Here is a 25,782-nt window from a genome sequence, read left to right as displayed (position 1 = left end):
CAGGCTCTCTTTTCGACTCGGAAGCCAGCGAGTAGTTTCGATGGCGCTTCGCTTCCAGAAAGCTTTGTCTATGCGATCTCCCGTTGATTGATCAAAACGGTTGACCGTTTTGTGCGAGCTCTGGATAAAAGCAAACGAGTAAACGCATTTACACAGTTTTTTTGCGTCAAAAGTACTTACACATAGATTGTTTTCCTTTTAAATTTAATTCTGGTACATTTTTAATATACTTTTTACTCTAATAATAGTTCGAATAATTAGTTTTGGCATCGATGAAGGCTTTTAGCCTGGCTAAAAATTGAATGTTTTTGATTTTTTCAATAATGTCTTGTTATTTAATAATAATCAACTGCTTTTGATAATATTAATCATCAGAACTTGAAAAAAAGACATGGTAGAACTGCATAAACAGATTTTCAAAAAATTTTTACGCATCCATCCGTTGTGGTACTAAGCATCATAAAGTTGTAGGATCCAACCGATTCCGAATAAAATAATATCACTTGAAATCAGTTTAGATTGGTTAATATTCTGAAAGATCATAGTTTTTTGTTCGGAAGTAGACTGTTTTCAAAAATTAAATGGATGCTGAATAACATACATATGTACATAGCTCGCAAATAACTGTTGACCGATTCGTGCGGTGGCTAAATATGTAAGTGTTTCTCTCTCAAAATTTAGACAGAGTCCGAGAGCAACGTATTGAATTTTGATCGCGCTCTGCCGAGGATCAGATTTTTCGGTTCTTGATCCTTAACGGACCGTTTGCTCTTGACTGACAATTCAAAAAGTCGTTTGCTCATGTATGTGGGTATATTAAGTACCTATATAGAAAATGTAAGCGAGTGAGCGTGCTATAATCTATTTAAAAAACTCCAACACGAAAACAAATTTTTGAAAATATCATTTTAATTTTTTCTTTTCTTTTAATAAGCTTCTCTGGGCAAGTGTTACTCGTGTCTCGCAATGCTCAGAGAGAGAACGAGGATATATGTTTTTTTCGGTTGTTCTCGCAAGCAGAGCGTAAAAAAAAAACTGTCAACAATTATTTTCGAGATATGTTGAATAATAATGGTGCTCAAAAAGCAGACATTATATGTGAAAGGATGATTCATAAAAAAAAATAAATAAGAACCTGTAGTCTAAATAACAGATATTTTGCCCAAATGACTCTTTAATTTTTATAAACTCAATTTTTAGCAAAAAAAAACTACATTTTCGAATTATTAAAAGAGTAACTTGGGAGATTTTTGCTAAAAGGGATTTTAAAATTTACCAGAAATAAATTAAAAAAAAAAATTATTTATTTCTAAATACTTTTGACATCTTCCATGCTTCTACTTTTTTGCTTTGTATTTGTCCCATGAACCGTTATCTTTAGAATTTCGCATACATCAAGCTACGCGAAATATTTCAGGGATATGTAACAACTTCAAGAATAACCACTAAAGGATGTTGGAATGTGCAGCAATTCTTTCGGTGTGTATATACTTGTGACTACCTCTGTATATATAGCCAACGATTTCTCGTCAAATAAAATGACATCATATAAATTAACAATTAAATAAAGTTTAATTTTGATTCGTTTATATCCAAGTAAGATTATGTCGGTACGGTTACATCATAAATTTAAACACTATAATTAGACCAAAAAAAAAGAAGTGTCTATCGAGTAAAAAAAAATTAAGCGATTTACGCAAATCCTTCAAATTGAGCGCCGACACGGAACCACAGGATCCAATACGCCTCTCCAGGACGCAGAAGGCGTGTGGGCGCGGTAGTGATAGCGCCAAGTGACTATTTAATAGATAAACTGCAGGTGAGTGTGTGTGTGTGTGTGTGTGTGTGTGTGTGTGTGAGGAGGGTCAATTTCAGCTAGTTAATGTTAATGTATTTTTTATAGTTTTGTGTTGTTTGAGTGGGTGTGTGGGGTTTGATGAGTGGTGGCAGGTTGGAAAATACATCACAAGATAATTCTCGAAAATCTGTAAATGTGTTAAATCTCTCGATCACTTGCGATATATAACAGTACATATCGTTTTCAGTTTTAGTTTATTGCAAAAGGCATCTTTGGTTCTCGGGAGAGTCTATTCAAGAAACGTTTGATGTTGAAGCCAAGATTCGCTAAACTTTTTCAAAATTACTTTATTTTATATTTTATGTGGAACAGTCAACGAGTGCATTCCTAAATACAAATTACCATTTTCAATAACATGTTGGGGAAACTAATTAATTATCGATATCAATATCGATAATATTAAACGTTTTTGAACAATTTTCAATAACATGTTGTGGAAACTAATTAATTATCGATATCAATATCGATAAAATTAAACGTTTTCGAACTGGGAGACCAGACATTTTTTGTATCGTTCTTGAACCACAAGCTAGTGTCGTCGCGCATTTCGGTTGCGGTATGGTTTTGGAGTTGTTCAACTTATTTAGAGCAATTAATTGGCTTCTGATCAATTGTATTTAAGAAAATGAAGTCTAGAACTAACCTTATCTTGAAAATCTTAAAAAATTTAAACTTTAGAAAATGTGACTTTTGATTGAAATTGAAGAATTAAATCTTTTAGTTTTAATCGAGACAAAAATTAGAAAATGGAAAATGGAGAACCAAGAGTAAAAGCCAAAGTACCTCTATATGATATGATTTTGAGATCCCATACTTGACACCACTCTTAAATTTTGCTGCACTGGCGGATGAAGGCTGTGGCGTGGACCATTTGGGGGGCTTGGAAGGGCTGGGACTTGGGCTTGGATGTGTTCCTTCAGATGGGGCAATAAATAGCAACAGAGAGCGGCGAAAGGTGTGTGAACAAAAAAAAGCTATATATATATATATATATCTATATATCAGAAAGGTATATAATGCAGGCAACTCCAAACTCTTTCACTTTGTCTATATGCTAATGTATAACTACAGGATTCTGTTGAACACAAACGCCCACCATGGGCGACGACGAGGAGGCATCACTGCTGCTGGCTCCAGTCGTTGAATTGCTGCCGCCACTACCAACACCCTGGGCCACGGCAGGTCCGCCAGCGTGTCGCCTCTGGCCGGAGACGCTGACACCTCCGCCGCCGCCACCAGAAACCGACACGCCGGACCCCGCGGACGAGGACGACGACGATGAGGGCGGCAGCAGCAGGGGCATTGGCATTTGCATGGGCAGTTGTAACGGCAGTGGTGGCAGCGGCAGCGGCAGCTCGCTCAGCGAAGCTGGCGTCGCGCCATACATCGTTCCAGCGGGCTGAGAAGGATAGAGGAAGGCGGCAGTGGCGGTCGACACTTGATTTGAACCGGGATTGCCGCCGCCCTGTCCGCCGCCTGCAGCTGTAGCGCTAATTACACTCGAATCCGTCATCATCAGGTGTGAGGCAGCAGCCGCCGCCGCTGCAGCTGCTGCTGCCGCCGAGGACATGTTGCCATAGTAGGGCATCGAGTTGGGGGCATAGCTGTTCGGCTGCAGCTGTATGATCGCCGGCACCCGCATTCGGCCATGCCCGTTCTGGGGCGGCATCGGCGGCGGATCACATTCCATGGCGTGCGGATAGCTGAGGCTACTGTGGTTGCCCATGCTGCTGCTGTTGTTGCTCTGATGGTGACTGCTGCCATAGAGGCGGCTGTGCCGAGCACTGCTGCTCCCGGGACTGATGTGATTGAGGCTGCCCAGACTGTTGCTGCTGTGGTGGCTGCTATTGGCTAGCGAAGGCGGCGGATGTGCCCCGGTTGGCTGCAGACTCAGAGCGGAGAAGTTGTTCATCGCATTGGCCGCGGCCATTAACGGGTGCATGTGTGGGCCTGCAAGTTCAATCAAATCGGTGTCTTAATAAGCAATATATATATATCTTAATATGTAATTATAGTTCATGTAGATTCACACATGAACCCTTTCTTTTTACGAGAAGGAATGTTCGGAAAATCCTAAGCGATGTTGTCTTTAATTTTAAAAATCAGTTCAAAGTCTTCATGGCTTCACTTTAATTGGAATAATCACAATTGGTTTCTAATATTACTACATTTTTCTAGCACATCTCACCTGCATACCCAGTGCACCAAAGATTATATCAACCCAGCAGACTAGGAGCGGATGGGATCCGAAAAATGTCCGCTAAAAAATATTACATATGGACAAAGAATCGGTCTTTCCGCATTAGTTTCGCTAAATGCTCAAAAACGGACGAATAGCGGACGAGTATAGCGAATTCTCAGGATTATACCCGCTAATGATATCGAAATCTTATTCGGATTCCGTTTATGAGCCTGAATCGGTTGCTTTGTCAGCTTGAAACCCACAAAACTATCGTTTTCAATGCCATAAACGAAGTTTTTGTGTGCTGGGAAAATGAAACAATCGCAAAATGTGTGTAAGTGCACCTATGCACTAAGCTTCCGCCTCCACAAACTGAGCGATCAGAGATCGCTTCATCGCCTTGAAACCTTAAAATGTAGTTCGTTGACGATGTCTCACAAAGTTTTGGGTTCATTAGGTACGCGTATATGTGCCCATTTCTATTCGAGGGAAAGATTCTAAAACGAGTACAAACTTTGTGAAATTAAAAAAATAAAATAAAACATGTTTTAATTAAAAGGTTTATCGCTTAGAAATTCCCAGAAAATTACCCCAGCCCCAAAATAAATGGTAATGTTTTCAATGCTATATATATGTATACTTTCTTTTTTTTTTTTTGTTGATTATATCATAAGATTTTATTAAAGATTTTTTTCTCTTTTTTTTTTTGGAATTTTTGTCTTTTTCTTTTGGTTGCTTTTATTTTTGTTTTTTGTTTTTTTTTTACGAATTCTATTTTTATTGGATTTGGTAAACTTTGCCATTTCCAGTTTCATTATTCGTTAATAAATTATTTCGTACTTATTCAACTTAAGCCATCGTCTTTTCTTTATTATATTATGTATAAATGCGACATATGATTTCACGTGTCTATATGTTGTCTGTTGTGTTTGTGTGGGTGCTAAGGTTTTTATGGTCTCTTTTTATGAACTCTTGAATTCCTCTGTTTCTTCTTCATATTATTTCATTTCTTTTGCAATACTGTTTTCGTTAACGAGGTTCTCCTCTTGCGGTTCGTGAATAAAAAAAATGCATTATGGTCTTCCCCGATTTTCTCCCAATTCGTTTAATTTGTATCCCCCTTTTACTATTGCACGTTCTTAACTCTTTTGTTTTCGGTTCCGTTCATAATTGAAGCGGCATTAACATTCGTGTTGATCTGCTTGTTAAGTTCGTCGTGGTTAACGGTTTTCGATTATCGTTATCGTTATCGTTACTGTTACCGTTAATATCTATGCGTTTTCGTAATTTTCAGTGTGTGTAATTATGTGTATTGTTGTTGTCTTCTTATTGTGGTTTTAATTTATTGATGTATAACACTCGCTTCCCTAGTTTTAGTATTTTACACAAGTTTTGTTAAGTGTCTCTCCTGGTTGCTTTTAAATTCTTGGATCTTGGTTGTGGTTTCTTCCGAGGGCTAACAGCGCTAACCTCTAATGTTAATTAATATTTATTTATATATTTCGTATGCATCTGTCTGTCGTGTATCTGTGGGTGTCTAATAAAATTATTTGAGTTTTGTTTGTGTTTCTGCTTCTTCCGCATATTTACTTGCAAGTGTTATTTATATATAGATTGTATGTATGTTAATTTATTAAATGCTAAAGGTTCATCTCTTTAGTACGTACTGATTTTATGCTGGCTATAAGATTTCCTTCGCTTAACTCTGATTTCCCATACCTTTTTTTTTCTTAATAATCGAGTTCATCGTTTTTATATTATGACTGTAAATTTTGCTTTGTTTTCTTTTTCTTTTAAGTTATTTCTTTATTTTTTACAGACTATGATTTGTGTTTGGTTTTCAACGCGTATGATGCATATTTGTCGCTTTATCGATAAGTTATCGGCTGCGTTAATCGGTCATCGCATATCAATCATTACAATTAAAACTATTATGTATATGTATATATGTATATAAATGTTAATGTATCGCTCCTTCGATTCTAAGACTGTGTGTATTTATTATTCAACAAATGTAGCCAATTTATTTATTAACAAGGCCAGAACTTTTCAAGGAATGATGCGGCAATTGAAAAAATTTAGAGGTTTACACGTGTTCTCTTTTTTTGTTTCATTGTTTTATTTTTGGGAGCTAATATTTATTGCGATCCTGTTTTTTCATGTTTTGTATTTTTATCACAAAAGAAAGCGGCTACCGCTTGCTCGCTCGCTCTAATTCGTCTCGTTTCCTGCGGCTACCGTTAAACGGAATCCTTTCAAAAACAAAAAACAAAAAAACCTCGAATGAGAGAGAGAGGGAGAGAGTGAAAGTTAACAAATGAACACCGTTTAATGCCAGTGGAAACCTTTACACGTATATTTCTCCCCAAAAAGGGTACCCAAAAAGCAAAAGAAATATTTTAGTCCTTACCCATTTCGTTCCAAATAGTAAAAGGATTAGGAGGAAATTGAGGAATATGAATTCTGAATTTAACAAATTTTTGTAAGTGTTAAAAAAATTAAGAAATTAAATTATGACAGCAAATAGTAAATTCTTGTTCAAACTGTAAGCTATTTTGCAACACCTTTCAGCTACTGAAATCTAAGAACAAAAACATAGCATTTTGCACTTAAAGTTGATATTTTATTCAGATTTGAACCTCTATTCAACGGCATTAAACGGTCCTCAAAGTTACGGGGACGGAAAAAGAATGTAGATGTACAAGCCATAATTAATAAAATGTTTTCTCTTTATTGCAGAAATTTACCTTTCCTTACTTGACTTTGTGTTTTATATATTTTTCGCAATCTTTACCACATTCTTTGCGTACGCTAATTTTGCTTAAATTCTCGCATCTCGACTTTAACATTCCTACGTTTTCCCCAATTGGGCTTCACACTTTTTACAAACTATGATTTGTGTTTAGTTTTTAATTCGAATGTCGTATATATCGCTGAGATCCATATCGCCTGGTACCTTCGATTTTTAAATACTCATTGCAGCACCTAATTGAATTTTGAAATGTGGGATATAGCACATATTTACTTGTGGCTGCTCGAAAACAAACGAATATGCTGGGCTAAAAGGGGCTGGCTGAGGCATGTTAACCTTCTCAATGGAGAAGAAAACGTGTTCTAAACTCACAAGTATCATAAATTACAAGAGTTTTTAAACAAAGAGTAAATATTCATCTCATCAAAATTGAAAACTTTGTTCTTCGGTATTTCGGAATATGTTCTTTAATTTTACATTTTTTTGTGTTAATCCAATCTGAAATATAAGCTAAACCACATTCCAAATCCTACATAAGCATCGTTAAGTGGTTATATCAATTTTCAGGAGTGCCAGCCGAGCCCCTTCGAGTCGCATTCGTGTTCATCCCATCCGAAGCGATATATACTTGTGTACTGCTAGGGGATTGCTGATTTCTCTTTCTCTCAGTGTGTCATTTATGTATATGTATGGCAGTCGTTAAGTCGTTAAGGATTCCTCGTTTACTTATTTCTTCGTCTTAATATTACTACTTCTATATTTGCATAGTCGGCTCCTCCTCCGCCTTACTTTTTATTTCCTTTTCTAACAGTTTTTACTTCGTACAATGCTATTACCCTAAGTAAGCCGCCGTTTGCGTAATTTAAGTTAGACAAAAAAATTAAACATTTTACACATGAGATTGTATTTAATCCGATCAGAGCGTTTAAAATGCGTGAGCATATTACATTTTACATATATTTGAAGTAGAGAAAAATATAAAAAAAAAGATAAACAGATGGTGTTGGGAAATTACTGAGTTATTTTCACGTTGAAAATATAAGAATAATCATTCTTGATTCCTGCCAGAGACAGACAGTGTGTATGATGTGGTGAAAGAGAAACGTGACTATTTACAAGTTGTTCAATAAATGCGGTAATAACTTGGCCAACTGCATCTCCCAATGCTACTAGCTGTACGTCTAATGTTGCTGGCTGCTAATGCTGCTGTTGTTACTGCTGTGATATCCGTGATGCTGTTGTTGCTGCTGCTGCTGCTGCGGATGCGGATGCGCATGCTGTTACTGCTGATGTTGCCGGTCATCGGCGATCATCTATCATCATCCATCGGTACATTTTCGGCATAGCAAATTTGTTTTTGTTTGTTTTCATTTGTATGTAAATATTTGTGTGTTTGAAAAAGAGAGGAGTTTATCATTGACTTAGCGGAGGATGCATAACATGGCTACTACATTTTACAAGTTCGTCTTGGACCTCGGTCCATCACTAGTTAATTAATTTTGGAACTGAGCGCCAAACTAAAGATGAGACATAACAAAATAGTTCTTATACTTTTAGGGAGTGGCCAAGGACCTTATACTAACAAGATGAGTAACGCCATCTGGTCTTTATTTCGTGCTAGAGCCGAGCGAGAGATGGAGATTTCCTGTTACTATAAGGCCTGTGGCGTGACCTAGTGCAACTAAATAGTAAATAAATACCACATACAAATCATAAGCCAGATAGTACACACAGTTCCATAAGAATAATACCATATTGAAAACGATACTCGGGGGAATAGTATTTCTTCACAGCAAATCAATAAATAATAAAATCGTTTCGATCATACACACAACACACACAGAAACACATGAAATACCAAATGAGGATCATTGTCCCATGCGAACTACAACAGAATCCAGCGAGCTAGCTATCGCTTCAATTTAGCTCAGCCAAAAATCATAAGATAATAAACAAAAAGTTACCAAATTCTCTAGCTACAAATGCGGAGGGATGAGAAATGATGTTGTCAATACTCTAGGATCAAGGACCAAAGGTGCCAAATGAAATCGCAGCCTGAAAGCACCCTTGAGCAGCCATTTACAGATATTATATCGCTTCTAAGCTTTATCAACAAAATAATAGATTATTCCTAAGCTTGAATTTAAAAAAAATCTTTGAACATTTTTTTGGAAACTCTATTACCTTAAAAGCTTTTCTTCAGCAACATTTTGATTGAAGGTATTTTGAAATTTCCAATTCTAAAATCTTGAACTCATAGGATTGAATCCATTGGATTCCCTTAGAACAAAACCAAAGCTTTATGGCGGGAGAGTCCCCCATGTAGAAACTTATTTTGAATGGGGCTCAAGTCCTATCTTGAACTACGGATTTATAAATGCATTTTCTTGAAAGTACTCACTGCATTTTACAATTGATTTTATACTTATTTTGCGTGAACAAACATACACGTCAATAGTCTACAGTTAGCACTTTGAACCTTTGATTTGTCACTATAATATCGACACATTGATTGACTCTAGAGGGGGCATTCCAAGTGATCTGGACGACCAGTACTCACCATGACACTGGGCATCCGACGCACCGCCGGGACCCGCGTGCGGTGGCAGCGGCAGGGACAGTGGCAGGGGCATCGCCTGTTGCTGCTGCTGCGCCGCAGAGGATCCGCCCGGCACTCCAGATCCCGTTCCCGAACCGGAGGACCCTGTGACCGAAGCTGAGCTAACTGCTGCTGCCGCTGCCGCAGCGGCTGCTGCGCTGGATGAGGAGACCGCTCCGCTACTGCTGCTGTTGCTCGATCCCAGGCCCCCGCCGCCGCCAGCACCTCCGCCTCCCGGTCCGCTGAACCCGCTGGAACCGCCAGCTCCGCTAGAGCCGGATCCACCAGCGCCGGCATTGGCTGTGGCGCCCGCACCGCTTGTGTTGGTCGCCTCGTCCGCCATGCGCTTGAAGAAGTTGTGCTGCAGGGCGTAGTAGGGCGTGACCCGTGTTTTGGGGTCAAAGTCGAGCATGCGCAGGATCAGATCCTTGAACTTGAGATAATCGGAGACGGAGTGACCGGGCTCATCTAGACGCCGGCCACCCGGCCCGCCAGTTTCCACGCCCAGAATGTCGTGCAGCTTGCGGGATCCCGGCGGCTTGTACTTGCGCCCATTCTGATTCTTTTTCAACACATAGGAGCCATCGGCCACGATTTTGTCAAAGAACTTGCGGGTCTTGTGCGCCTGATCGAGCAGGTACTTTGGCGGCATGCCCAGCACCTCGACAATCTTGTTCATCTGATCCACCTCGTTGCAGCCGGAGAAGAGCGGCTCGCCCGTGTGCATCTCCACCAGGATGCAGCCCAGCGACCACATATCGATGGCCAGGTCATACTGAATGCCCAGCAGCACCTCCGGCGAGCGGTAGAATCGCGACTGGATATAATGGTAGATCTAAAAGAGGTGGTTTTTCCGTCAGAGTCTTGGAAGGCTTCACTACTCGACGACTTTACTACTTACCCGCTGACCCAGTTGACAGGAGCTGCCAAAGTCAACGATCTTGATCGCCGAGCGTTTCGGGTTGCACAGCAAGATATTCTCCGGCTTTAAATCACAGTGAATAATGTTCAGTTCGGGGGTGCTGAGGAATAGCAGCGCAGTGCAGAGCTGCTGGGCGAACTTGCGCGTGAGGTTTAGCGAGACGCCCCGGAAGTTGGTGTTCCGCAGCAGGTCGTACAGGTTGTATGAGAGCAGCTCGAACACCAGGCACAGGTGGTTGCGCCACATAAAGTGCCGTTTGAGCTTCACTGTGGAACGGGAACGAAGGAACACATTTAAATCGGCGCCCAGCGAGTCACTTCTGTGGCTATACTCACCGATGTAGTATTTGTTTTCGGCATCCGCCCGGTTCATCATCTCGAGCAGCTTGACCTCGATCTGTGCCTGGTTTAGGAACGGTTTTTTATTCTTAATTATCTTGATCGCCACATGGCATTGCTCCTCGTGATCATAGGCCTTTACCACCTGACCAAAACTGCCCTTGCCTGTGGAACGCATTCATTCGGTTTGGTTAAGTTCAAAAAATCGAATTGGTTTCAATCTGTCTCACCGATCAGCGAATCAATCTCGTAGCGGTCCAGAAACTTTTCGCCATTCTTGATTATATAGTCGTGGTTATCGTCATCATAGCCATCGTTGTACAGCTTCCGCTCCTTTTTATTGGACGAATCGTCATCGCCCTGCGTTTGCTGAGCACGGCGTTTCTTTTTCGCATAGTAAACCTTAAAAAACGAAATATTTGTTTAAATTAACTCAACTACATCGACTTATGTAACTATAATAATAGGATATTATATGTATATGTTTACACTGATAGGATATTACTGTATATAAAATACAGTCTTAAAAAATTACAGAAACCACCAACGTGCTCTAGTTTGAAAACCAATTAACTTTCTGTAAACATGATGTATGCAAATGTTACCAAATATGTCTAATTAAAAAAAAACGGGACAAATCTTTAAAATAGATAATAAGATACCAGAGATATGGCTTGGGATGGATTGGATTCAGTTGGACCTTTTTTTTAATGATTATTATTTTATTATAATATTAAACTTATTATTTTCAACATTCCTATACATAATATAAATTAAAGCTTTAGTTTCATTGTTCACGTTGGGTTAAACACTATATTGTCAATTAAAAACGAGAAAGGAAGCTAACTTCAGCACGCCGAAGTTGATATACCCTTGCATTTTGCAATTGGAGTTAAGTTAATAGAAAAAAATAAAAAGAAATATATAAAAGTTGTATATTTATACTTATCATATAATAATTTGGTTTTGATATTTATATTATAAATTTAAATGCTTAAAAGACACACAAAACTAAGTTTTATTACATTTTACCTATACCTAATATGTTTACAGTTTGACAGTTACAGTTTTACATTCCCAGCTTTACATTTTCTCTACATCTACTGATTGTTTCTATGGCAGCTATATGATATAGTCTTCCGATTTTCATTGAATAAAAATCGAAATTCTGAAAGAGTATCCAAAAGAATATATACACTACTGGCCGAAATAATAAGTACATGCGTATGTGGTTTGTTTTAAGTCCTATAAAATTTGTTTAATAAACTTAAGGAAAAAACCCACTTTATTTTTAGTTTCCGTACTTATTCTAGATAATAAAAATAACTGCCTAAAGGATTTTACATTTCAAATTTAGAGACAGGGGTCAATTTTATCCAAAAAGCCTGAAAATGAGTTGGCCAAAATAATAAGTACACCCATTCTTCTAAGCCTAGAACTCAGAACGTATTAGATATTTTGCACTTCTGTTTTCTTATTAGTTAACTTAGATTAGTATCCAATAAAACCACACTCGTTTTAGGTAACTTTCGCTATTATTTTTGGCATTTTAGCAAGAAGTCTGTTGCAAGTCACTACTAGAAACTCAGACCATGTTTCTTCAGCAAATCTTCACAAATCTTCAAAATTTTTAAATGTATTGGTTACAATACGACGTTTTAAGTTTCCCCATAAATTTTTGATTAGGTATGAGTTCGGAAACTGACTTTTCCAACCCATGACGGTTACTTTTTTGTCCCTAAACCAGGCCATGATGACTTTTAAGGTTTACTTTGGATCGTTATCTCGTTGGAAAATCTATCGGAAGGGCATGTTTCCCTAAGCATATGGTTAGAAGATGCCAGTTAAAAAAGTTTTATTTTCGAATTCGGTCGTAATACCATTTATGAGATGTATTTGCACAACGCCATGCCAGGAAAAACAGCCCCTGACCTTTATGCATCTGTCTCCGGGCTTAACTTTTTTTTCGCGTTTCAAAGCTCAATTTTTTTACTTAGGTTTGACGTACAAACCGTCTAGAATCGTTTTCAAAAAGAAATATTTTTGTTTCATTGCCCCAAAGTATTTTGTTTCCACCTCCGGTTCAGACCATACCAAAAAAAATGTTGCAAAGCTTTTGCTTCATCTGAACAAATTTTCCTTGAAGTAATAGAACCTTTTGGGGTATACGTCCTTGTAATCCTGTCTCATGCAGTCTACGACAAACTGTTCGAGCTCAAATTTAAATGTCAATTTCGCCGGAAATGGCCTTGGATGACCAAACAGGTCCTTTTTGGCAAGAGAGAGGTAACTGTTATGAGATGGTCAAGTCAGTCTCCTATCATAAACCTAAACTAAACATTGTGGGGAAACTTAAAACGTCGAATTGTAACCAAAACATTTTAAAATGTTGAAGATTTGTGAAGATTTGCTGAAGAAACCTGGTCTCAGCTTCTAGTACTGACTTGCCACAGACTTCCTGCTAGAATGCCAAAAATAATAGCGAAAGTTACCTAAAACGAGTGTGGTTCTATTGGATACTAATCTAAGTTTACTTGTAAGAAGAAAGAAGTGAAAAATATCTAATACGTTCCGAGTTCTAGACTTAGAAGAATGGGTGTACTTATTATTTCGGCCAGCCCATTTTCATGCTTTTTGGATAAAATTGACCCCTGTCTCTTAATTTGAAATGTAAAATCCTTTAGGCAGTTATTTTTATTATCTGGAATAAGTACGGAAACTAAAAATAAAGTGGGTTTTTTTCTTAAGTTTATTAAACAAATTTTATAGGACTTGAAACAAACCACATACGCATGTACTTATTATTTCGGCCAGTAGTGTATATATAGTGCCCGTTTTTATAGTCCAGGTGCGTTGTTGTTTGATTATATTTTTATATAAGAAAAACTCGGAAGTTAATTGTTTTGAAATATAATTGCTTGTTTTTTCTGTTAGGCATTTTATTTTCATTCGATTTAAATGGATCGATTTTAATAATCCAATTATTACTTTATTTCAAACAGCAAGGCTATACAACTTCGACGTACGGAGTTAACATTCTTTGTTTTTTTTTTTTTAGATTTTAGAGAATGTATGTACCTATTTTGTTGTTTATTTGCAGGTTTCTTTTTACAGTATAGTCCTGTTTAAAATAAAAAAAAAAGTTAAACAAAACGATCTTGTTATTAACAAAGCTGGCCGCGAAAGAAGTGCCAGTTTCAGGTTCAAGACAACAAGCGCCACCATCCTTAGTTTGAGGTCTGCTAAATCAAACTACATACATACATACATACATAAATGTACATATAACGGCTCCCTATTGGAGATAGGAGCGACAAAGAGAAAAAATCGCTTAATGCTATTTATTAATTAAACCCTTCCATTTAGCCCATAAAATAACAAAAATATATTGTCCCGACTGCAGGTGGTGAATTTAATTAATTGCATTGCGTTGGTCAGCTGACAGTTATCCCGTTATTTCCACTTCATCAACGCTACCAAAATGAGAAAATAGCGAAAACGAGAGACACGAAAACCGGCAAATGTAATAAAAAAAAAAAAGGGTGGGGGGGGGGGGGGCGAATGCGAAAGAGGACGACGCCCCTCCTTGCCGCCTATTAGTTTCCACCTCACTCCTCTCTTTTTTTTCTTATTGGAAGCAAGGGAGCGGGTCAAAGGAAGGAAAAAAAAAAGGTTGCATGCAGCTTGGCGAAAAAAGTTGTTGCTAACGCGGAAAGCTGGTGGTAGAGTGAACGAGACGGCGCCACATTGCAGACACTGCCAGAGAGCGCTAGAGAGCGACTGTGCAAGCGTGTAAGAGAGCAGGCAGAGAACGTTAGAACGGAGTATAAACATTTTCCAACAACGCCTGAAAGACGGCTACAAAAGCAATTCTTGTAGGAGGAACTTCACTTTGTCAAGAGATGGTTATAATTCATATAAAATATTTTTCTAGGCTCATCGTTAAATCATTTATTGCTTGCCAGGAAACGTGGGAATTTCTCTCTTCCAAGAAAACTCTCTTGCTATACTCTTTCGTCCTCACTCCCTCTCTTTTCCATGCTCCTTGCATTTATTTCTTTCTCTCTCTCTCTCTCTCTCTCAGAGAGGCAAAAAACTTTAGCATACAAAACGGAGCCGAGAAAAAGGCAAGTCTTACGGCATATAGCGGTACAAGCCACCTGCAAATGCATCAAAAACTGCAACTGGATCCTGTAACTGTCACTGCAGCCTTGTGACGTGTGTCAAGAAGAGAGCAATCTGCACCTGTCAGAAATATACGCTGTAACTGTAACCGTCTCTGGTTAATGAATCACTTAACTGTTAATGACCTTATGTTACTCTAATGCTGTTTTCATTAAATAGATGTTTCATTATAACCTTGAAGGATACAACAATCTTTGTAATTTGGCTCGTATTTTAGGCCGACTTCGGGCATACTGATTTAAAAAGGCAAGCAATATATGCAAGCAATAATGCGTACATATGTACATATGTATGCATTAAGTATGTATTTCTGGGGTCATTGTCGAACCACTCCATCATTTATGCATGTGGTAGCCATTAAGTTTTTTTTAAACTTAGATACTTATGCATACAGATGTCATGGTTGACACCCCAAAATTCATTTTGGTTCATTTTGCAGGCGATTCATCGCCAAAATTTTCAGTAATTCAGTCGTATATGGAACCTTTTTCAATTTTTTAACTTTTTGCAGTTTAGTTTCAGCAAATAATTGCAAGACACCAGCAAAAAGGCATTCGTATAGTGAGACCATTTTGACAACTCGCCCTCTAATACATTTTTGTAGATACAATTTGGTATCTGGCATTTTTTGCAGATCTATCTATTTTCTCAGCTGATGCATTAAACAAAAAAAAATTTTAATGTTAATTTAATAATTAATTATTAAAATTATCTTTAAAAAAGAAATGTATTATATTATTTTAAGCTGATATTAAAAAAAAAAACCAGTTCTTTGTTTAGAACTTGGCAGGAATACAGAGACTGTTGCGTTGCGTGCGTCTGAGTTGCTTGATTGCTGTATCGTGTTCTTTATTTGTTTATCTTTTTTCGGGCAAAAGGCAATGCCTGCTTGGCTGTTGTCAACCGAGGCGGCAGACGACGTCAATCGAAGCCAACTGCGGACGGGTTTGGTCTGGGGACTGACCCACCAATAGGGTCAAGGACAAACGTATCTTTAGCCCAGCTCAACACCACAAATATCCGCTGTCAGCAGATAGTCACACACCACCTAGCACAAGAAAAGAAAAACCCCCATAGGAGCGGGGAAACATTAAGAAAAATAAACGACCGGATGGATGCCAAGGTACTCGAGCGGTTGCACCGCGAAAAAAATTACCCATGGCATTTCAAAACCAATATCTTAAAATACAATTGATAAACAATGAATATGTGCAATTCTCTGATGTCGAATGCAATAATTGCTCGCATTCAAACTAAAAAAAAAAACAAGGCTTTAGTTTAATTTTACAAATTGGTTAGCACAGAAGTCAAGAAGTCACTTTTTTTTATTTTTAACGAAACTTTGATAAACGATTCGGACGACTATAACATACACATTTATAGAAGAAAAAAAGTATAACTTTGTTGTTTTTCAAGACATTTTCATCTACTCTAAGATATTATATGATTTTTTATTCTTTCAGAATTTTGATTTTAATTTTATGAAAATCGGATAACTATTTCATATAGCTGTCATAAAAACGACCCATCCATCCATTAGAGAAAAATGTCAAGCTGCGAATGCAAAACTGTAACTGAAAAGAAATTTGATATTACTTTACTTATTTTTAGCATATATATTCATGTTTATTATTTTAGAAATTTCAATTAATTACAAATTTGTCCTTTAATTTTATCAAAACCAACTTATTATGTATTTTCGGTTTGTTCTACTAATTTGACCAGAATGGATTCTTAATGATTCCAATTGTAAACTGCAAGGGTGTACAAACTTCGGCTTGCCGAAGTTAGCTTCTTTTCTTGTTTATGATGTTCATCATCAAAACTTGTTTTAGAATGTGGTAAATTCCTTCAAATTTGATCAATTTGAGCATTTCTTAATGCAACATGATGAACTAAATCATTTTTGGGGGACTTTGAATTTTTTACCCATATAAAATATTAGACTATTTTTTTAACAATTATTTATATATTACAAGAATAAAAACTCTTACCTCGTTGATGTGTTTGTAGGTTTTTATTAGATCAACGCTCAGCTTTCGTAGCGGTCCCGAGGAGGGGTCTCGAAAATGGGTGGGAATACGGGCCTGCATGGCACGCACCTCCGACGACGACGAGGGACTAGAGTGCTGTGAAATGGAGTCGAATGGAATAATTATATTTATTTATATATATTATTGAGTGTTGGAGTGCTACAGTGCATAAGCTATAATAATATGCCTAAGTAACGCCGGACTATCAGGCTTTCTTAAGGGAGGATATATGTACATACATAAGTCAACATTTTTGGGTAAATAGTTTATTACTTAAAGAATATATTGTGCAAGCTTTATTATCGAATTTCAACTCTAAGTGCCTCAAAATCAAGTATGTACGAAAGGTATACAAGTGTTAACGTTGGCGCATCTAAAAACTTTAAACGGCTATTACTCCTATGTTACGGTCATAATTCACAAAAAACTATGCAATATATCGGAGTGAATTAAAAACTATTATGATCAGCATAAAATGATCTTCTATTCGAACCTAAATGTGGGTAACAAAAAAGAGTGTTGTTGTTCTTTAATCTTTATAGGGCCATTTGATGAAGTATGAATTTGTTTTTTTCTTTTTATCGAATCTAAGAGCTACAAGGTCTTACATGCTTGTTACGCATCTTGATACTTGTATCTAGGGGAGGGAGGGTCTTTGCTGAAGTATGAAGAATGGAAATACGGATTCCAGGTACTCACATGGTGCATGACATCTCTGTGCGTGGCAGGCAGATCGTCCTCGGCAACAAAGCGTCCATAAAGTGGGGCATGACGCTGTCGACCGCCTCCACCGCTCCCGCTCCCGCTGCCCTGCGCTGCGTCGACGCTGCCCGCGCTGGACCCATACGCGGATACTAAACAAAAAAAGAGATATAGAGAGAAGCGGTGTTAGATCAGATCAGGTATGGTATGTATGAGGTATATAAAGCTTAAGGCGCTGGTTCAATGACCGAATCGCTCGGGCACTGCTCGGTGCACCTGTTTTCGGGGCACACCTGACGCCGTCAACGACGAGAGTTGCCAAAAAGTTGATAAAGACCGGGTGAAGAGCGGAGAATGGATTAAGTTCAGGCACACCGAAGGAAATCGAGTCTATATATACAGATCGTTATAATTATAGTCGTTATAATTACAATATCTGGCATAAAGTAAAAGCTAAATAAATATGTGCGTTGTTTGCCTAAAGCTGTTTAGCTAATTAGTTATTTAAAATTGTACTACTATATTATTTTTGAAGAGATCAATATAATATGATACAAATTTTGTCTAATATTATGACTTTTATTTTAAGTTTCCTCTATTAAAATATATATATATGTTTCAAAATATATATACCGTATAATGCTCAATTTATTTATATTTTAAAACACCACATTTTTCTCTCTGTGCACTGGTAGTAGGAAGAGTCGCCGTTCAAAAGATAAATGCTCTACCTTAATTATAGAACAAGAGGGAAACGACATTATTACACAATATGCAAGCACTATGCATAATGCTGCCGTTATAGTGCTCGAATTCTTCTACTTTTGTGATTCTTTCTTCACCCAAGTCTACTTTTTTTTTCTATTTAATTTTTCGTTTTTCTTTTGGCTTAGTTTCTGCAACGAAAATAGCCACAACGATATAAACAAGCCACCGAAAGAACATGGGGAACACAACCCGAACAACCTGTCAGAGGAAGAAACTGTCGGTTTTTATAGTATAGTATTAATTTTTTTATATTATAGTAATATATTAAATATTTTATTAATTTATTTTTTAATTTTTTAATTTTTTTTATGAATGCGTATCCTATTAAATATATAGTGCAAAAATGGTACATCGATCGAAGCAAAAATTAAAAACTTATGCCACTTTTTTTAAGAGTTCTTCTTAGAACGGCATTTTGTATTTTAATTTTTAACAAATTAGCGTTGCTTTTGTCAAAAATGGGGTAGTTGACTTCCAATACTGTAAATAATTAATTTTATTTTTGTAATATCCAATGATTCTGTGGACAGTTAGGATCGTACACAGCAAATAAACATTATTTGAAGGAAAATAGGAAAATTCTCTATAACTCCCTTTACCTATAAATATTTAATTTGATTTAACTAATGATAATATACTTGATTTATAAATAATTATTTGGATTAAACAAGAGATATTTTGGAAATATCCAGCAAAAAAAACAGTACAATTAATTTTGAACAATTGTTTTAATATTTGTTTTCCTATTAAATGAACGGGTATTTAATTTTGTTTAATGTGAATGTAAGACTGAAACTGTAAGTAAAACTTTAATACAATATGTAATAGAATTTTGACATTACATTATATTTGTTGTTCTATGCGTAGGGTTCCTCTTTAAATGAATAATACATTACGTTCTTAAAAAAAAAATCAATTTTCAAACGCTCTATTTCCCTAGACTCTGCAAGGTTTGAGGTAAACTAGTTATAAATTACTAATTTATATCCGTAGAACCATTCTTTAGCTTACAAATGTAAATTGGTGGCGCCACTTCACACCTTGATGATCCCAGCTGAAGCTCCAACAGATTGCCATCGGCGCGATCCACATCCACCAGATTGCTCCACGCACTTTTTGGTTGGAATTTTGAGATGATTTCATGGGCCTCGCCGTCGGCACTGCCATCATCCTGATTGCTATTTGTTGGCCAATTTCTGACACGATGCTGGCAGCCAATTTGCGCCAAATAATTGATGTAATGAGGCGGATGATGGCGATTGTGATTGTGGTGGTGGTTCTGGTTCAGGTTCAGGTTCAGGTGGCCACCAGGTGTCCAATCGGTTGTGGGGGCCTTGTCAACAGCATTGATGCCGTTCGTTGACTGCCAATACACCAGAGCTGCCGACATAATGCTCGTCTTTTGTATAACTTTCTCACTTCCTAATTCCCTATATTTCTATTTTTGCAGGCATTGTTTTAAAAAATTATTCCACCACAGATCAATTTGCCCAGCTTAGCTTTGGTGTTTTGCTTTCGAAACGGCGTTTCCAAGACGAGATTTTCTGTAATGCGATCTGCGTCGCGTGAAAATTAAACGCAAACTGTCAGTTTTTCACTGGCCCCAAAGGTGGTGCCACTCGTCGTATAGTAGTCTGTTTTATTTATACGGAACCGTATTCTCTGTTGCGTCTTCTTGCTGCTTTTATCTCTTTTCTGTATTTATGCTACATTTCTGCGGATCACACGAACAAACTACAGATAGTGATTACGAAGTGCAACCATCATCACGATCTAATAATGAAGATATAGGGGATGCCCGACGAAGATCTGGCCCCGCGATTTGTTAATTTTACATGATCTACACCAGTGTTGGGACGACTATTTTGAGGAGATCAGTGTTGGACAGTTAAAAAAAAATCAAAGATCGATATAATTATCCCCTTTTAAAAAATATTAACATTTACTTATTTGCTATTATTTTGGGACCTTTTTTTTATTTTTTTAATCAAGCCAGTTGAACTATTTTTTTGATAGATTTTATTTAATTATAATTGCAAATGCAACCTCTCTTCCATTGAGCTTGGAATAAATATTGAATCTTAAACTGATCAAGACAACTTTCTGGATAATACGTATTGATCGGCAAATGTTTATTTGGCTTCTGTTGTTCAATAGGTGTTTCTTCCACATTTTTTGGTTATCAAAGGCGCATCATTTCTGGGCTTTGTTTTTTTTTCAACAAAGCTATTTTTGGTTGGTTTTAGGGGAATGACAAAAAGCGGCAAAGATTTCCGCTTTTTCAAGATAATGGAAATTTAATAATAACAAGTAGTCGGAGAGTGAAAAACAATAAAGTAGAGCGGGAAAGTGAGAGACCTGTGGGTAGGAAAACCGTTAACACTTGTCTCGTGCGCTCAGAGACACAGATAAATGCATTTCTTTGTTTCGCTTTTTGCGTCGTTGGTTCTCAAGACAAGGAAATCAAAACAAAGCACAGGAAATGTGAAATTGAAATAAAATGTAATTAACCCCATACAACCAATGTGTGATCAATACGATGGGTTCAAAAAAGGAAAAATAAGATTGTCCTTTAATTAATTCTGACGCCTGATTCCATTTTTGATTTTGCAATTTACATACAGTGGGGAGCAAAAATGATTCCATGATCAACGTTTTCATGTTTGAGCGCACATAAAAATTAAACGAATAAAGTAAATGACAAAAATTTTTATTTTTTATTGAACACCTTGTTTATTGTTTATAATTAGGCATACGTAGCAAAATTGTAGATGAAGAAATTTAATTGTTATAATTAAAAAACAAAAACAAGCGGCATGTACTCAGTTTTGCACCATCCGGTATTCGTTCATATTTTTGCTCTTCTTACTTATTTTATAAGCAATTGACCTGCAGATTTATTGTTAAATGCCTTTTGCATTTATTATTATTTGTCAGAATTCAGAAAATCACTCTCTTCCCCAAGTTTATAGTTGTTTGTTGCATTTGTAACCTAGTCGGTAACGATTTCCTGAAAAATTAAGAAGCTGTCTTATGTTAAAAAAAATTAGATGAGAAGCTGAAAATTAATAAATATGTTGCAGAAAAGACACAATGTTTGTCCTTAAAGGAAGTTGGGTGGTCACCGTCGCATATTCTAACAGATGCTGACGCTCGACTTATGATGTCTAAAATAAGAAAAAATAGACTTTTAACACCAAAATAAGCGTATACGGAAATAAGTAAAGGCGTAAGACGATGGATAGCTAGAAGAGCGCTAGGTAGGATTGGTTACGAGCCAGCAATGAAAAAAAACTAACCAGCTTTATCCGAGAAAAAGGTTAAGGCTCGGGTAAAACTCGCTAAGGAACACAAGAACTGGACAACATAAGACTGGAAACGTACTATCTGGTCAGAAGAATCTAAGTTTAATCGTTTTCAGTCGGATGAAAAACAGTATTGTTGGCGGAGACCTGGTGACAAGTTTCAAAGGCATCATGTGAAGCAAACAGTGAAACATGGAGGCGGCAACATAATGGCATGGGGCTGTTTCACGTTAGACAGTTGCTCAAAAATGAAGGGATTATAAGAAAGTATGATTATTTGAACATTTTGCATATCCATCTTCCTAATTTTCTTGACCAGTGTTCGAACCCAGAGCCGGAAATCAGTTTTTAGCTAAGTGGGGATCCCAAACACACAGCGAAAATAGTTAAAAAATGGCTCGGAAACCAAAATTTTAGGATGATGGAGGGACCAGCGCAAAGTCCCGACCTCAATCCGATTGAAAACCCATTGTCAATCATAAAACGACGGCTCGGGCAGTATCAATCAAGCCCATCCAACTTGGACGTTCTTTGGGGGCGTGTAGAATTAGAGTGGAATAATATTCCAAAAGGAATTGTCGAAAAATTAGTTGAGAGTATTCCAAAATGTATAAAAAATACAGAAATTAAGGGTCTCTGGACAAAATATTTATAATGAACTTATTTTGTTTTTGCCGCTTGTTTTTGTTTTTTAATTATAACAATTAAATTTCTTCATCTACAATTTTGCTACGTATGCCTAATTATAAACAATAAACAAGGTGTTCAATAAAAAAAAAGTTTTCGTCATTTACTTTATTCGTTTAATTTTTATGTGCGCTCAAACATGAAAACGTTGATCATGGAATCATTTTTGCTCCCCACTGTATATCAAATTTTGGCAATTTTTGTACTATTTAAGTAAATTATAAAATTCTCATATTTTTAAATCGGTAATGTAATGATTCTTAGATCTGACGCCTTACTTTATTTTAACTTATTAAATACATTTATTGCATGTTTTTAAACAAAGTTTCTGCTATAGTAATTAGAAAATGTTTGCTTGAATAAAAATAAATTAAACGCCTGCCAATCAATGGAAGAGTTGAATGATAAATGAGTTTGGGGCCCCTCAAAAAAATAAAATAAATAAAAGAGTCGGATAGTGAGCAACGTCTATTTATAGGGAGCCGATCCGATCCGTGCTGATTCCCATCCCTTGCCTCTCAATGTCTGTCGCGTCTTTTGGTCGAAATAAAAATAGTTGACGACATTTTGCGTTTTTCGTTATTCACCGCCTTTTGGCCACTTGCATTTTGGCCCAGGAATTGGGATCGGGGCATTTATAAACAACCTCCATCGATAAGTGCATTTAAGGAAGGGGGCGGGCCAGAACTACAACGGCGACAAGAACGACATCCGGAACAGGTGACTCACCAGCAAGTGTCGGAGTCTCCGATCCCGGTGAAAAGGTAATGTCATGAATTGCAGTAGGTTGTCGTCGTCTCCACTTGATAAGTTTATGAACAGATGGCGCCAAACTAATCAGCTACGCGAACCTCCCCCCCTGTTTCCAGGTCGCCTCTTGCGACAAACAATGGGGAAGTCCCCGATTTAGAGTCACGGGTTCACCCAGAACAGTACGAAGGATTGGGGAAAACAGAAATACGCATTAAAACTGTGACGGTGACGACGACGGAGACAGTGAGTGCCAGTTGAGTGATAAGCAAACAGTTGACACTATATTTGTTGGCTGAATGCATCGACATTGTTTCACTTGTCCGGAATGGAAACAGCTGGAATTAGCTGCCGAATCCAATCATCCAATCAGCACCAACCAATGCTCTCCCTCGGACATGTGAATGTATAAAAGCAGAGCTCGTACGAAAAGGTAAACAGTTTTCATCAATCAAATTGTTTCGCAGAGAGAACAACCAAGCAGTCTGAAAAGGGGATCTGATCTCTCGATTCCGATTAACTGTAATGGGAGAACCCAAAGACGAAGCTTTCTGAAAGCGAAAAGAGCCTCAGAGAGAAGGATGAAACACTCGTTTGAGTTCATGAATACGAAAATCAAAAATATATTCGCACAACAATATAAACACAAAAATAAAGTTATAAATTCAAGTTTGTGTTGAATGTTTTTTTATTTATTATATATTTTAATCAATAGCGTTTCAAACCACGCATTACATTTTGAATGTTAGTTGTTTTGTCAAAAAGGAAGAAATCAATTAGGCAGGACAACTCCTGAAATCCTTCACATTGGTAAAATATTTTTGGACAGAAATTGCCGGTAATTAATTATTTGTGAAATTTAATTTTAATTTAAATTTAGCTATTTCCATGTGAAAAAAAAAATGATTGACAAATATCCTAGTTCCCATCAAGCGGCGATCGGTCAACTCTTTTTCAAGAAGCCTTTATGACCAGTTGGAAAAACGTTTTTGAACCGTTTGTACGAGCTCGGAATAAATAAGGATATTATACTTACGTTTCTGTTTATTCTTATCCATAACGCCTCCGCTATTCGTGTCCTCTAATCTATACATGGGGCTGATGTTTGTTGGCTTTGCGCTGATTAATGAATCGAAGATTGCTTCTCTTTACTCCTACTTTATATTAGTGTATATATATATACATATATATATTTGTGGTTATATATATATATACATATATATAAATATATATGTATATATATATTATATATTGCGTTATTTGTTCATGCGATTGGGATATATTGAAGTGAATAGTGATACATTTGTCGATTTTTATTTAGTATTATTTTGTAATTTATTTTTGTCGAATTTTTTTATATAAATTTGTTTGGGATTTCTGCGTTTCTTTTCGTTATGTACTTGCTTGTTTTTATTCCTTTATGTCGTTGTTGTTGCTGGCTTATTTGCAACTTAGTAGTTGAACTTGTGTGTATTTGATTATTATTATTATTTATTTATTTTGAGTTCGTTTACAATTTATTAATATTATATATTTATGCTGTATAGTATATGTCTTTTAATATATATTCTCGTATATATCTTGATGCGAACTTTTTTTGTCGAATACTATTTGTTGTTCTTTTTGCTGTTGCTCCTTTTTTTTTTTTTTTGTTTAAAATTATGAACACAAGATATTTAGTCTTTTGTTGTAATTTTTGCCTTAACTCTTTTTGCGATTTTTATTTGCAATTGTCAAAAAACGCACATTTAGTAACAGAAAAAAAAAGATGAAAAAAACACTTTGGTTGTGTGTGGGCGAGTGAGACAACAAGCGCACTAGTGCTCACACATTGAATTATTGGTGGCTTCTTGTTGTTTTTTTTATTGTTTATTTACCGTTTACCATTGCAATTACACAGACACATACACCGACAACGGGCGGCGTGTGTGTGTGCTCTAATAAAAACAAAACACACACACACACGCGACACGACACGACACGCACGCAAACACACACACTGGTGCGCGCGAGGGAAATCTGAGAAGAAACCGAAAAGCGTTGTATTTTTTGCTGTGCGTTTTGCTGTTGTCGATCTGGCTTTCTTTTGCTTTCTTCCCAATGCGATTCTTCTCTTATTTGTTTTCTCCGCGATTCGCTTTTTGAGTTTTGCTATGTTTTTTTTTTATCTGTGGCTTATTCGCTTTGAGCTAATTATTTTTTCAGGTTATCGTAGTTTTTGTTTTATGGTTGTTGTTGTGTATCGTTTTTCCCAACATTTTGGACAAACATTATTTTTCACACACACACCGCGTTTTAATTAAAAAACAAAACAAACTGTACTGCATTTGGTAGTTTTATTTATTTTGACGTGTTTTCTTGTTGTATTCCGCGTCCCTTTGAAGAGTTGTTGCCGTTGCTGCTGCAATTGGAAGAGAATATAGTTTATTTATTTAACTAATTAAATTATTTATTGAAAATATGCCACAAAGAGGCGGAGAAAATAAGGGAAGTGGGTTAAGCGGCATACTACGACGCAAATAGAAATAATAAATAATAACAATTAAGAGAAGCACGCCTCTCCCCTTAATGTTTATTTTATAATATTTTGTTTTACTTCTCTAATTCTGAAACCTTTTCGGCGAAATTTACGAAGTATCTTATTTTGCATGGTTTATAGAATAATTTTTTCTGTAGTGCACTTCATTTTAGTTCATTTTCA

The 25,782-nt window shown here is 36.8% G+C and overlaps 1 protein-coding gene and 1 long non-coding RNA gene across 6 annotated transcripts in view; one reads left to right on the top strand and one right to left on the bottom strand.

Moving 5' to 3' along the window:
• Window positions 1-1,566: 1,566 nt before the first annotated feature.
• The window catches only part of mnb (minibrain), a 33,826-nt gene continuing 9,610 nt past the window's right edge, over window positions 1,567-25,782 (bottom strand). For 2 of the 5 annotated variants that reach the window (XM_041774979.2, XM_017179954.3), the window contains 8 exons: window positions 24,118-25,482; window positions 17,569-17,723; window positions 16,831-16,965; window positions 10,882-11,053; window positions 10,649-10,816; window positions 10,293-10,579; window positions 9,353-10,226; window positions 1,567-3,808 (listed from right to left, as the gene is read on the bottom strand). In XM_041774979.2, the coding sequence (XP_041630913.1) occupies window positions 2,913-3,808; window positions 9,353-10,226; window positions 10,293-10,579; window positions 10,649-10,816; window positions 10,882-11,053; window positions 16,831-16,965; window positions 17,569-17,723; window positions 24,118-24,175 (2,745 nt within the window). In that variant the 5' untranslated portion in view covers window positions 24,176-25,482 and the 3' untranslated portion in view covers window positions 1,567-2,912. Of the gene's footprint in view, window positions 3,809-7,672; window positions 8,106-9,352; window positions 10,227-10,292; window positions 10,580-10,648; window positions 10,817-10,881; window positions 11,054-16,830; window positions 16,966-17,568; window positions 17,724-19,350; window positions 19,887-24,117; window positions 25,483-25,782 lie in introns of those variants that run through there. The other 3 variants (XM_017179955.3, XM_041774980.2, XM_070288732.1) reach the window with 3 other exon arrangements.
• On the top strand, window positions 23,273-23,750 carry LOC138929281 (uncharacterized). Its single transcript, XR_011445699.1, has 2 exons — window positions 23,273-23,487; window positions 23,549-23,750. It is a non-coding gene; the product is annotated as an uncharacterized lncRNA (long non-coding RNA).

Source organism: Drosophila kikkawai, chromosome X, assembly GCF_030179895.1.
Source record: "Drosophila kikkawai strain 14028-0561.14 chromosome X, DkikHiC1v2, whole genome shotgun sequence".
Classification (NCBI taxonomy): domain Eukaryota; kingdom Metazoa; phylum Arthropoda; class Insecta; order Diptera; family Drosophilidae; genus Drosophila; species Drosophila kikkawai.
The sequence above is the reverse complement of the archived record's forward strand: the minus strand, read 5'-3'. Positions and strand labels throughout refer to the sequence as shown.